Here is a 14547-nt window from a genome sequence, read left to right as displayed (position 1 = left end):
ATAGCTAGAAGAAGGAGGTCACTGGGGGTGTGTTTGGGGGGTTTACATTTTGTCCCTGGTACCTCACTTATTCTCTGCTTTCCCTCTGTCATGAGATGAACAGTTTTCTTTTGCCAAATTCTTCCATCATGATATTCTGTCTTACCTTGGTCCCAGAGCAGTGGAGTTGGTAGACCATGGAGTAAATCTTTGAAACCAAGAGTCAGGTATTTTGTTCACAGTGATGAAAAGCTGATTAACATAGTTCATAAAGTTAGCAGCCTCTGTCATGTGAAGTTGTAGTCTTAAAAAAAAAAAAAGTCACCAAAGGTACTTTGCTCCTTTCTGCTAATTTCAAATAGACATAAAATACCTCTCAGAGAATGGGCTTTCTGGATTTAAGGAGGGAGACAAAAAGTTAATTGCCTATTCTCTAATGCTAATTATAATTCTTGATGAAACATTATTGTATTTTTGTGTACAATAGATATGTAATTAATTTTTAATATACTGAGTTATTTACACAGTGAACCATGCTGAATGATTTTTGAAAGACTGTGGCTTGTTCTCTTAAAAACATATAGTAATGTACAAATACTATTTACCATCTCTACTTTGTTCATCTCAACTCCTCAAAGGTCTATACATTGGGAAACAGTTCAGAAGTCCTTCAGTTATAGAAACTCAGTAGTTCAGTTCCTGGGTTGTAGAGATGTCTGCATTCTAATGCCTGGAACTTGTGAATGTATTTATAGTAAAAGGGAACTTTGCAGATGTGGTTAACTTAAGGATCATATCTGCTAGTAGATATCCCCACTCATGTTCCACTTTGAGTTCAATTGAGTCTAGATGAGCTTGAGGCTTGAGTCAGTGGCACTCTTACCAAGGGAATCCATACCCCTCACCTCCCACCCCAGGACTTTCAGTCTTAAAAAGAAAAAAAAAATCACAGAGGCCAAGAGAGTTTTATAGATAAGCTCTATCATGGAACAAAATGTCTTCAGAGCACAGTAAAAAAATAATAATAATTTACCCAACTAATTCTATGAAGCTAGCCTAATACAAATCCCAAAGGTGAAGGTTGCATAAAGTTCATCCAGCTGTGAATATTGATCTCAATTATGAAGTTAGAAAATTCCAAGACAAAAATATTGGTAAACACATTGTGATTACAATATGAGGCCTCCTTCAAAAGCTCATGTGTGAGACAATGCAAGGAAGCTTAGAGATGAAATGATCATGTTTTAAAAAGTTAATCAGTGCATTAATTCCTTGATAGGATTAAATTGGTGGTAGCTGCAGGCAGGTAGGGTATTCCCAGAGGACGTGGGTTCCTGGGGATGTGCCTTTGTGTTTTATATTTTGTCCTTGTTGAGCAGATCTCTAGCTCTGCTTCCTGGTGCCATATTTCCAGCTGCTTTCTTTCACCACCCCCTTCTGTCATGATGTTCTGCCTCAACTTGACCCTGAGAAATGGAGCTCTGAAACCATGAGCCCCAAAATAAACTTTTCCTACTCTAAAATTGTTCTTGTTAGTTCTTTTGGTCACAGCAATAAAAAAGGTGACTAAAACAACACATATTCATTAAAATAACAATAAAATTAAAAAACAATATAGCAATGCAAGAAGTTTGAACATCAGTAAATTTATCATTATAACTCAATATGTTAACAGAAAAAATATAGTGATTATATATTTAGAAAAGGTATATATAAAAGTATAATCATTGGTAAAGTTTAAATTTGAGAACTTTGCAAGCTATATGTATCACTTTTTTTTTTTTCAAAGAGAGAGTGAGAGAGGAGAGAGAGAGAGAGAGAGAGAGAGAGAGAGAGAATTTTTAATATTTATTTTTTACTCGGCGGACACAACATCTTTGTTGGTATGTGGTGCTGAGGATCGAACCTGGGCCGCACGCATGCCAGGCGAGCGCGCTACCGCTTGAGCCACATCCCCAGCCCTATATGTATCACTTTTAAGAAAATCTTCAGCAAGGAAGATACTTAGAGGGGCAATGTCAAAAATTGTAGCTGAGTGGTAAAGCAGTTGCCTAGCATGTGTGAGGCACTGGGTTTGATCCTCAGCACCACATACAAATAAATAAATAAACGTATTGTTTTCCTCATTTCCCTTTCAGATGACTTGTCACTGATATACAGAAATGCCTTTGATTTATGGGTATTGATTTTATATCCTGCTACTTTGCTGAATTCATTTACTAGTTCTAGAAGTTTTCTGGTGGAATTTTTTGGGTCTTTTAGGTATAGAATCATATTGTTAGCTAATAGTGCTAATTTGAGTTCTTGTTTTCCAATCTGTATCCCTTTAATTTCTTTTGTCTACTCCATTTACAGTAGCCTCAAAAAAAATACTTGGGTATTAACTTAACAAAAGAGGTGAAAGACCTCTACAGTGAAAACTACAGAATGCTAAAGAAAGAAATTAAAGAAGACTTTAGAAGATGGAAAGATCTACCTTGTTCTTGGATAGGCAGAATTATTATTGTCAAAATGACCATACTACCAAAAACACTATACAAATTTAAAGCAATTCCAATCAAAATCCCAATGACATTCCTTATAGAAAAAGCAGTCATGAAATTCACCTGAAAAAATAAGAGATCCAGAATAGCTAAAGCAATCCTTAGCAAGAAGAGTAAAGCAGGTGCAGACCTTAAACTATGCTACAGAGTAATAGTAACAAAAACAGGGTGGTATTGGCACCAATACAGACCTGTAGACCAACGGTACAGAATAGAAGACACAAAGACTAACCTACATAATTATTGTTATCTTATGTTAGACAAAGTTGCCAAAAACATACACTGGAGAAAGATAGTCTCTTCAACAAATGGTGCTGGGAAAACTGGAAAGCCATGTGCAACAAAATAAAATTAAACCAGTATCTCTCACCTTGCACAAAACTCAACTCAATGTGGATCAAGGACCTAGGTATTAAACCAGAGACACTGTGTCTAATAGAAGAAAAAGTAGGCCCAAATCTCCATCATGTTGAATTAGGCTTCAACTTCCTCAATAAGACCCATATAGCACAAGAATTAAAATCAAGAATCAATAAATGGGATGGATTCAATCTAAAAGGCTTTTTCTCAGCAAAAGAAACAATCTGTGAGGTGAATAGAGAGCCTACATCTTGGGAGCAAATCTTTACCCCTTACACATCAGATAGAGCACTAATCAATAGGATATATAAAGACCTAAAAAAGATCTAAATAGCTAAAAAACAAATAACCCAACCAATAAATGGGCCAAGGAACTGAACAGACACTTCTCAGAAGAAGATATACAATTAATCAACAAATATTTGCATTATCTAGCAATTAGAGAAATGCAAGTCAAAACTACTCTAAGATTTTATCTCACTCCAGTAAGAATGGCAGTTATCAAGAAAACAAACAACAATAAGTGTTGGCGAGGATGTGGAGAAAAGGCACACTTATACATTGCTGGTGGGACTGCAAATTGGTGAGCCAATATAGAAAGTGGTATAGAGATTCCTTAGAATGCTGGGAATTGAGTCATCATTTGACCCAGCTATCCCTTCTTCTCAGTCTATAACCAAAAGTCTTAAAAACAGCATACTACAGGGACACAGCCACATAAATGTTTATAGCAGCACAATTCACTGTAACTAAACTGTGCAACCAACCTGGATGTCCTTCAGTAGATGAATGGATAAAGAAAATGTTGTACATATACACAACGGAATATTACTCAGCATCAAAAGAGAATAAAAATATGGCATTTCCAGGTAAATGGATGGAATTAGAGAAGATAATGCTAATTCTGGAGTTAGAGAATATAATGCTAATTAGCCAATCCCAAAAAAACAAATGCCAAATGTTTTCTCTGATATAAGGATGCTAATTCATAATGGGGTTGGTGTGGTGAAGCATGGAAGGATTAGGTGAACTCTAGATAGGGCAAAGGTGTGGGAACATGAGGGAGGGGGCATGGGGTTAGAAAAGATGGTGGAATGAGATAGACATTATTACCCTAACTACATGTATAAAGACAAAAATGGTGTGACTATACTTTGTGTACAACCAGAGATGAAAAATTGTGTTCTATATGGGTAATATGAATTGTAATGCATTCTGCTGTCATATATAACATATTATATTAAAAATAAATAAATATTATGAAGAAAAAGAGAATCTTAAAAAATAAATAAACGTGTGGCATCCATCTACAAATATATATATATATATATATATATATATATATATATATATGAATGAAGGGGCAAATCATTAAAAAAATAAACCATGGTTACAAACACTAAAAAGAGGGAAAAAAATCCTCAGTATTGGAAGATGACGTGAATGTCAATATAAGAAAATTAACTAATAAATGGTTAGTAATAATAGAGTTCACCAAGATATACGGATACAAAGTCAACATGTAAAAACAAGTAGTTTGCTTACACATGAGAAATAATAACTAGAAAATAGGAAAAAATCCCTTCTTACAATTGTGAAAAGAAACTGAAAATCACTTCTCATAATAATTATAAAATACTGTGGATCTATGTAAATAAAATTACGAACATCACCTACGATCTATAAATACCAAGTTCCAAGTGCACACGTATTTAATTCAAGTCATCTTAACCAATTAAAATCAGTGGCTCATGCACTAAGAATGATTTAGTTGGGTTTAGGTACAACTGGGCCTAGGGATTCAAGAAGTTTCCTGGGTTTTTCATGATGTTGGACATCTACTGTTTTTGTCTTGAGCTCCTATTGGGGACTGCTCTTCCTCCCTAAATCCAGTTGTGTAATTCAAACAAAACCACCAATCATAGTGCTCACCTCATGTTTGCATTTTGAGGACAAAATGTAGTTCATAAAGTACCTGAAGTAAATGTTTGTGTACTGTGTAGAAATCCATTTTCTTGAATGGCATTCCTGTGTCAGCAGGACAGCTATGCACGGGAGTTCTTCAACATGTGGTCTCCTGTTAGCCAGCTGAGCTGCAGACCCATGGGAGCAATGGCAAGAAAGAAGGGCTGAGCGGTTTCCATGTGGTGTTGGAAGACATGCTACTTTTCCCTAAGGGCAGGGGACAGCCTGATGACCATGGCACAATCAATGACATCTCTGTACTGAGAGTGACCTTCCGGGGAGCCCAGGTGGATCATTTCACAGGGACACCTCTGGCCCCTGGGAGCCAGGTTCAGGTCCAGGTTGACTGGAAGCGGAGGTTTGATCACATGCAGCAGCATTCAGGGCAGCATCTCATCACAGCAGTGGCTGATAGTCTGTTTGGGTTGAAGACAACATCATGGGAGTTAGGGAGACTCTGGAGTATAATTGAGCTGGACAGCCCCTTTGTGACTGCAGAACAAGTAGCTACCATTGAGCAGAGTGTCAATGAAAAAATCAGATATCAGTTGCCTGTGAGTGTTCAAGAACTGAGCCTGGATGATCCTGAGGTGGAGAAGGTGAGAGGCCTGGGATTACCAGACGATCATGCTGGACCCATTCAAGATGTTACCATTGAGGGTGTTGATTCTAACAGGTGCTGTGGGACTCATGTAAACAATCTCAGTTACCTTCAGATCATAAAGATTCTGGTTACTGAGAAGGGGAAAAAGAATAAAACCAACCTGATATTTCTGGCTGGGAATCAGGTGCTCAAGTGAATGGAGAGAAGTTACAGAACTGAAAAGGCACTGAGCACTCTGCTTAAGTGTGGAACATAAGATCATGTGGAAGCAGTGAAAAAACTCCAGAACTACTCCAAATTCTTGCAGAAGAATAACCTGAATCTGCTCAGAGACCTGGCTGTGCACATTGTTCACTGTCTCAGGAATAGCCCAGACTGGGGAGGTGCTGTCATACAATACAGGAAGGAGGGTGATTCTGAGTTCATGAATATCATTGCCAGTGAAATTGGGTCAGAAGAGACCCTCCTCTTCCTAACTGTGGGAGATGAGAAAGGTGCTGGGCTCTTCTTACTGGCAGGGCCAGCAGAGGCTGTGGAAACCTGAGGTCCAGGGTGGCTGAGGTCCTGGAAGGCAAAAAGAGCAGGGAAGAAAGGCCGCTTCCAGGGCAAGGCCACCAAGATGAGCCAGCGGGGCAGAGGTGCAGGTGCTTCTATAAGACTATGTCAGCACGCAGAGCACTGAGGAGCGGGAATTCAGGGTGCCCACTCCCTCTGATGGTGGAAGGAGTCTCTTGGACAATAAAATAATGTGACTCAAAATGGTTCTATTACCACTTAAATTTATATGACTAATTTGTACTGTATACTCTAGTGTGCTTGTGTGATTAGCATCTGTTTGTGAATAAGTAGTTTTCTGATTTGGTGCCTATTAGGCATAAAAAAAAAAAGAAATCCATTTTCTTTCCCACCTATTTCCTTAATATCATTTATTGAGTATTCCCCTTTCCCCATAATCTGCATTGCCAATCTCAAATTAAAATTTTTTGCATGAGCTTCTTTCTGGTTTCTCTTGTGTTCCTGTGTTACATTCAGTAATCAGTTAATTACACCATTAATAGATTTCCTCTTTCCCCTTTTTCCAACTATTTCTCTAGTCTTATATTCTTTAGTTAAAACTCTTATATTCTCATTAAGTGAGTGATGTTTTGGGAAAACTTCTTATGGTTCTGGTTTGAGTTTCTTATTCCAATCAAAGCTTAGTATAGAACAGAATAGGCATGGAGTGTCTATATGCATAGCAAATCAGGAAAACAAGGATTTGCAATCCCAGTGAAATATTATAAAGGGGTTCAGAATTCTACTATACTGTAAATTTGGAGGTTAAAGGCAAATTTTATATAAAGTTTTCAGAGACACAATAACTTGCCTCTCATCTAGGTTACATGTGGATTTACAAAAATCCCAAGTTGCTTTGAATGTAAATTGTTTAACCTTAATTCTTTGCATATTATCCTGACAAATTTTGGTGTCTAACTCAACTTATTTCACTATAAAAGAGATTTTATTTTAACATTCTTTCACTAGTTATTATTTTCCCAAGTTATTAGGGAGTTCATTGATAGAAAAATAGTACCAGTTTTCAAATGGCTAAAAATATAAAGTGATATATATTGCACGTGATTGTGCGAGGAAAAGTGGTAAGCTCTCTAATGGATTCTCTAAAAACAGTCTCTAAAAACCAAAAGTTACTTCTCTCTCTATATATACATATATATGTAATATAGTTATATATGGTTATTATATAATTAGTTCCCTTATTAGAATCTAAGCTCCTTGAGAGCAGAAGCTAATTTAACTTTTTATTTCTGTATAGTGATAATTTCATTGTGTTACAAATATTCCCAATTTCTTAGGAGTTAGGTATTCTTTCTCTTGTATTCTAATACTGTACATGACACATGTATACTCAACATAGTAAGTTATTCCTTTATTTATCTCTCAGAAAACAGAGAACTTTTTGGAGGAAAATTGCCAAATCTTTTTGGTTGTTTAGTTTCTAAGAACCTACTGATTTTAAATGTCCATCAAATATATTTGTTGTGAAAAATATGCACATAATATTTGTTGAATGAATGGGTATAGTATAAAGGAAAGAGGCAGGCAGACTTGAGTTGGAACACAAGTCTGTCACTTGTGATGCAGTATATTCAAAGTCTAAGTGTCCTCATTTGTAAGTAGGAAGATTATCCTTTATTACTAATGCCTTGAAACCTTAGAAACTTTTTAATTTCTGAAAGCACGTTATAGAACAGAAGTTTTTCATAAAATCCTTTTCTAAGCAATGACTACTCTTATTTCCCTTTTCTATCTTGCTTTTCCCATTGTCCTCCCATGCTTTCTTATCATGCTGTTCTTATTCTTTTTCCTCAGTTCTGTTAATTGCTAACCAAAAAAATCTCTTGCGTTCTATCATAATTATGAAATTCTTGCTACATCTTTTGGAGTGTTTGTATAGGGGGGAGTGGTAAGGTAGTGAAGATATGTAGGGTGTAATGTAAATATGAAGACTGAGGCATTCCTTAGAGACTTAAGCATTCTAATATTGGCAGAATAGAGCATAACAACTCTTAAATAGGGGCAGTTAAACCCAAGACCTCACTTTACTACTAATGCCTTATAACCCCAACAACATTTATATCAATTTGCGGAAATGTATCTTTAAAAATGTGTTGAAAAAAAAAATAAAAAAAAATAAATAAAAATAAAAATGTGTTGAAAGAGTTAAGTTTTAAGAAGTAATTTTTTTTAATATCTATTTTTTAGTTTTCGGTCGACACAACATCTTTATTTTGAGTGGCCACTGCTTGTTGGAGAATATATGGGATTAACTATTGGAACACTGTTAACCTGTACTATTTTTCTTATGTGAAGTTGATCTGTATGGAATACTTATTAGTTGTCGCTACATCACTTTACATAAGATTCATGTATAAATTTAAAAATGTTTCGGCTTCTATGGGGTGTTTAGATATCTGATTCAATAGTTTTCTTAATTCTGAACGTCTCTTACATATCATCCTTAAGGTAGCTTTAAAGTTTAATGAGGTCAAGGCTTTACGCTTTTTTTTTTTTTTTTTCATTAGGACTAACCTATTTAGCTTAGATTCTGCCAAAGACTTCTATCTAGTCAAAGTCAGGCATCTAGTGTGGAAAGCAGGCTGCACGTGCCAAGGAAATATAAATTAAAATCCAGAAGACTTAATTTAAGTCTAATAGAAACTGTATATCAGATTCATGTCTTATAAACAATGTCATTTTCAAATTGAAAATACAGTACAGTCTTTATGCATTGTATTTTTGATAAAGTCTCTTATTTTTATTTTTTTGTGATAGATTACTATAAGTTCCCTAAATATTTCAACTTCTTACTTTGGCAGGAGTTATTTTCCTTTATAAACTGAAGGGCAATTATTTTTTCCATCTTAGTCCTTTCAAGAAAATTTTTTTAAACCTATCCAGGCCTTCCTGTTGGCCTTGAGACTCATTTTTTTTCACCCCAATGCCTGAGTACTGGAGCAATATTTGTAAGAATATGGCTCTGGGGAGTGTTATGTTGAGTGACAAGTCATAGAGAATGAGGGTTTTATTGAAGCATCTGAACTGCATTTAATTTTTCGTGTCCGCTTTATTTGTTCCTTGTAGCTCTCAGGTTACTGAATTTTGTGGGCTTCGGGTTGGGTCTTTGGAACTTCACGCGTTTGGTAATAAGAAACATAATCTGCTTTTCCCGGTAGGATGATAAATCCTCATTTATATTAAGGGTGGCTAATTCGAAAGTGTTTTACATAGTATTTTTCTAAACAAATTCTCCCTTTGAGCCCTGGCGTTGCTTAAGGCGGCCTCTGGTGACCTGCCTTGGCAACCCGTACCCATTTCTCAAGAATCAAGATGACCCAGTGTGGCCTTGTAATGCTGCCACCACGCCAGACCCTCTAGCTTGCTTTCCCTTCCACCACCCAGGATCAGGATTCCATCCTGCTGCCTTAGCCGTCTGCGACAGCGACATCCCCTCCAATCTCCAACCCTCCCGCGGCTCCCCCCTCGGCGCGTCTCGCCGCGCCAGACAGCGGGTAACCGCCGCCTCCGCCGGGGCATCCCGGCTCCGTAGGCCTAAAGCGCTCCAGACACCTGCCTCTCACTGGCCACCGCCGCTGCCCCTCACCCCGCAGTCCCCTCGACAATTGGCCCCAAGCCGTCATTCGTCATCCTCGGGCCTCTCCTCGAGTCCCGCCTCCATCCTCGGGTCATTTAAGTTTATCACAAATAAATAAATAAAGGAGGAAATAGAAATGCGTAGAAAGTAAAAGCAGTTGGGAGGGGGCGGGGGCGTGGAGAAAATGGGGCGGGGCGGAGGAGTAAACAACCAAACTTGATTGTGTCAGTGTTGACCAATCAGGGTTCACTCCAGTCCGGTCTGACGGGATCTGTCGACCAATAGTTTTCCATCTGTCGGATCACTGAACGACGAGATGCGACTGACCTCTCCAGAGTGGGCGAAGGTGCGGCAGAGCGGGGGAGGGAGTGGGAGGACTGTCTGCCAATCGTCTATTAACAATACTTTGAGCGAAGTTTCCGCTCCCCAATGGATGTTTAAGATAGCGGATTGGGTCTCTCCTAGCCCAATCGAACAAGGTAGAGATGAGGAAAGGGGTAGTTGGGGGCGGGGACAGAAAGGGGAGGAGGAAAAGTGCATTTTGTTTATGGGCGGCAACCTCACAAGGGGCGTCCTATTCTTATTGGCTCACTGAAGCCAAGAGTGGCATGAGCGCAACCAAATAGTGGTGAAAGCTAGAGGTTCGCGGCATGAGGCGCCCAATGTGGGCCTTCTGCCGAAGAAGTAGGGGCGGGGGGAAGTTTAGGAGTTGAGGAAAGAAGATTAAAGAGCGCAAGGAGGTAACGCCAAAAACTCTAATTTGTTGTGGGGCCGGGGGGAGAGATGGGTGTGTGCGTGCCGAGGGGGGCCAGGCGTCTGTTAGGCGCTGGAGTGGGGGGCGGCGGAACTGGGAAGGCAGGGAGCGGGGTGGGGCTGGGGGGAGCGAGTTACGGAGCAGCTAGCCTGCGGGCCGTCCGCCGGCCCAGCGCGCGTCCCGCGCTCCGCCCCGAGCGCGCCCCCTCCTCCGGACGCCCCTCCTCGCGCCCAGCTGCGGCCTCACCCGACCCGGCGGGGAGGGTCTCTGGGTGCCAGGAGCGGGCGGGGCGTCCCGCATCTGGAAACGTGTCTTCTGCCTTCTTCTCTTTACTCCCTGCGCCTGGAGCTGCCGCTTCCAAGAAGAGGAGCTGAGGGGGACTAGCCGGGGCTCCGGAGCTGCTAGAGGCGCCCGCTTGTCTTCCGTCCCCTCCCTCCTCGCCCTCCCCCGCTTGCCGTGGCTCTCGCGGTCTCTGGAGCGTCTTCAGAGAACTGGGGGCGGGAGGTGTCCTGGCCCCAGAGTGGCTGGACGCCTCTCCAGACGCCGGAGCTACCGGCCCTCGCCTGCTTCGCTTCCAGGACTAGAGAGTGGAGGGGGCTTGGGAAAGGGAGACCCATCCTTCCTTTTTCTCCTTCTTTGGGCCACTTCGGAAACATTAAAAGACGTTGACGCTTTTTGATATCTGAGATAAAACGGTTGGAAGGCTTTTGAAAGTTTCTGTGCGCTCCCTTACATTGTTTAATGCATTCCTGTCTGTGTGGCTCTTCAGGTCCTTCCCCAATCGCGAAGCCGTTACCCTTTTTTAAGGATGCTGGTGAGGCAGGAGGCAGGAATTTTCTAAAAGTTCTATTGATAAACACACTTGCAGAAGCATATGCTAGGCACACACACAAACTATAAACATTAGCGAAAAACACAATATGGCGTACAGCTACACTACCTAGCGCGCGGTAATCCGCTGATCTCTTACTCTCAACCAGGTTGAAAGAGGTCAGTAGCAGGATGACAGCTCTCACAATAAAAATCTGAATGAAACAGGAAGTAATTTTGAAGCTTGTGGGTGTAGTACTGTTCTGAGAGTCAGCATTGGCCCAAGCTAAGTTGAACGTGTTACCTTTCTAGAAATGTGAAAATTATCTTCATTATGTTTATCATTAAAAATACAGAAATGCTGAAATGGCATTTTCTAGCTGGAGGCCAAGTGTAAATTTCAGCTGTTAATATTGGAGGCCACTCATTCCCCCAGTGTTTTCAAGTGAACTCTGTTCTAAAGTTACTGTTGTAACTTGTTGCCATTGAAAGTTTTAGGCACGTAACTATCTTTTTGTAAATAAATTCTATACATGCAAATACTGAATTTAACTTAAATTCGTAAACGATTCAATTTCATTCTGTTTCTGCTCCTAATCTCTTTGCCATCTTGTGGAAATAGACTCCACCCTTACCCTACTTACCCTCTTCTAGATTTGACCAGTCAAGATTTGACTTTTGTGTATTTTTGCTTTACAACTGGGACTGTATATTTCTAGGAAAAGAAAAAAAGCTGCTTAAGTTGATTTTCATGCCCTTAATCTTTGTCATTCTTAGCCAGAATATATCAGAATCACATACCGAAACACAAACAGTACATGATAATATTCCTGTGCCATCTCTTGAATTCTGTTTTCCCTAGAAAGGTTTGAAGATGTCCTTGAAAATGTTCTGATGTTACAGTTCTTTGCTCAAGTTTTAATTTTCCAGATTGGGGCTGTGATTTCCATTGGGCTCAGTTTTGAAAAAGTTTAGATTTGAGAACACATAGTGCTGAAGTAATCAAGCGAGAAGAAGAAAAGTGAGTTTTTAAGAAAAGCAATAGCTTATTTAAATGAGTTGGGCAGTTGGATACTTCTGGTGTTGTGGTTTCATATCTTAAAAGACAGTGAAATACATGCTTTTGCATATGAGGATTAGGCGGCAAATTTACTGTCTACCAGCCTTCAAATCAGCATGCCCTTTCATGGTGAGGTTCCAATTTTAACAGATCTAAAGAAAATTTGAGACTAAAAATTGTCAAATTTTATTCATTTCCAGGAAGAAGTCTTTATCCTTACCGATCTAGGCTAGTGTTTTAAGACTACTACTATACCAAGAAGATACAAATATAGATCATTTACACCACTAGCTATATGAGAAGCAAGATGAAATTAAAGGAAATAATTGAGGAAGGAGAAAATTTTCATGTGAGAAATTTTTTGGTGGTGGTGGTGGGGGATAAGTGTGATGTCAGTTTCCTACATAGTTAGGATGGAAAGTTGAGACCCACCAATATCCAGCTCCTCTTTCTGTCAGTTTAATAAGAAGTTGACTACTTGGATAAGGAAGAAAATCTAAAGGAAAAGCAATTTTAAATGAATTATTTTTGTCTCATTTGTGAAAGTCTTCAGAAGGCTTTCTGATAAAATTGGATTTACTAGAAAAATGGCTAGACCAAATAATTATTTTAGAAGAGCAATAGGACTATAACCAAATTCCTGTGAAGGATCTATAATTTATAAATGAATTTCAAATTATCCCAAATATCTTCAGAATAAGTGATAAGGAGACACTTTAAAACATTTGGAATGTGGAAGTGGAACAAAATGGATTCTGTTTTATTCTCTGAAATAATCATGTTTTTCTGCAGTGGATGGTTAAATCATCAAATTGTTAAAGACATTGTTAGGTACTTGGGATATTGACAGTGAATAATACAGAAATTGCCTGCCCTTGTGGAACTTACATTGTAATATTACACACAGTTAGTGTACTCTGCTTTGCTAGGAGGTGGGATTTTTGGGTGGAACTTTAAACTCTAGCTGCTTTCTTATTTTAGGAACTATGATTTGAAAGATCTTAGAGAAGTTTCAAGGAGAGGAAGGTGTATACCAATTGCAAATTATAGGAAAGGGAGAGTTTAGTTTATTTATATTTGCATCTTTTGTTATTGTCATGAAACATCTCCATATATTTCAGTAAGTCTTTTTGACAGATAGGGGTTTTATATTTTTCACAATTTTAACCATTTTTTTAAATAAATAAAAATGTTGCTTTATATTTAAAAATATCTTGTGTCCTGAAATTTACTGTAAATTTCAAATGTAGCATTGTCTTGTTAGCAAAGTTTGGTAAAACAACTGCTACAATATCTTAATTTTTGGTTAAGATTTGTTTTAGGAATATATCTGAAAAATCAAGTGCCTCAATCTTTTTAGTTGTGGTTTTAACAAAAGAAGATGAAAATTGTAATTAACTTACAGTTGGCATTAAAGAGCTAGAAAAAGAGAGTGCAAAAAAAAAAATAAAAGAAGAAACTTTGTTATTTAAACCTTTTTTAAAAAACTCCAGAAGCATTTGATTGGCACATCTCTGATTTAATATATATTGACCATTTGTAATGCAAGAGGAACATTACAGAAGATTTTAGCATTACTTTAATCATTTCATCTGTAGGTGGAAAAATCCTAGGTTCTAACAGAAGGAAACTTGGTGCCTCACAAATGAGTGTATGATTAAACTCTGAGTTTGTGGCTTCATGTAGTGGGTGTCTCACCTTTCTAAAACCTAGTTCATGCTTTTATTTTGGTTAATGGAGATTGAACTCAGGTGCACTTGACCACTGAGCTACATCCCTAGCCAATTTTGTATTTTATGTAAAGACAGGGTCTCACTGAGTTGCTTAGCATCCAGCTAAATTGCTGAGGCTGACTTTGAACTTGCTCCTGCCTCTGCCTACTGAGCCACTGGGATTAGAGCCTCTGGGATTAGAGCTGCTGGGATTAGAGCTATTGGGATTACAGGCATTCACCATGCAGGGCAGTAGTTCACTCTTCCTAAAGAACAAGTTCTGATTTTTATTTTTCTCTATCATTGAGAGTCTTACTTTGTTAACCAAATACTAGTTCTTAAATGGGATAGTTTATTTTATACACAATATTCCTTCTCCCAGTTCCCCCATCCTCTGATGTTGGGTTTGTATCTCCATGTGTATATTAGGATCTCCCCTTATGCTAATATGTACCAGAATGAACCTCCATACTAATGAATTTTAGAGGATTTGTCATCATAAGAAAGCTATAAATATGAAGATTCAGGAGGATATGAAGACTTTACAACATGAAATGAATTGCTTTAGCTGAATTTTTTTTTAAAAGGCAAAGTGGAAGAATGGTTA

General features: G+C 38.6%; 2 protein-coding genes across 4 annotated transcripts in view; both read left to right on the top strand.

Moving 5' to 3' along the window:
• The first annotated feature begins 4885 nt into the window (after nt 1-4885).
• LOC308653748 (alanyl-tRNA editing protein Aarsd1-like) lies at nt 4886-6342 on the top strand. Its single transcript, XM_081302429.1, has one exon. The coding sequence runs from the start codon at nt 5042-5044 to the stop codon at nt 5645-5647; it is 606 nt and encodes a 201-aa protein (XP_081158555.1). The 5' UTR covers nt 4886-5041; the 3' UTR covers nt 5648-6342.
• A 3891-nt stretch (nt 6343-10233) lies between these two features.
• The window catches only part of ZBTB20 (zinc finger and BTB domain containing 20), a gene marked incomplete at its 5' end in the record, with an annotated part of 843452 nt that continues 839138 nt past the window's right edge, over nt 10234-14547 (top strand). For all 3 annotated transcript variants that reach the window (XM_081300928.1, XM_081300926.1, XM_081300925.1), the window contains one exon: nt 10234-10344. The remainder of the gene's footprint in view (nt 10345-14547) is intronic.

Source organism: Spermophilus citellus, assembly GCF_964194105.1.
Source record: "Spermophilus citellus genome assembly, chromosome: 7".
Lineage (NCBI taxonomy): Eukaryota > Metazoa > Chordata > Mammalia > Rodentia > Sciuridae > Spermophilus > Spermophilus citellus.
Note: the sequence above shows the minus strand (reverse complement) of the source record. Positions and strands in the feature narration are given on the sequence as shown.

Coding starts and splice junctions, on each gene's coding strand:
- LOC308653748 (XM_081302429.1), top strand. CDS start 5,042: ATGCTACTTTTCCCTAAGGGCAGGGGACAGCCTGATGACCATGGCACA.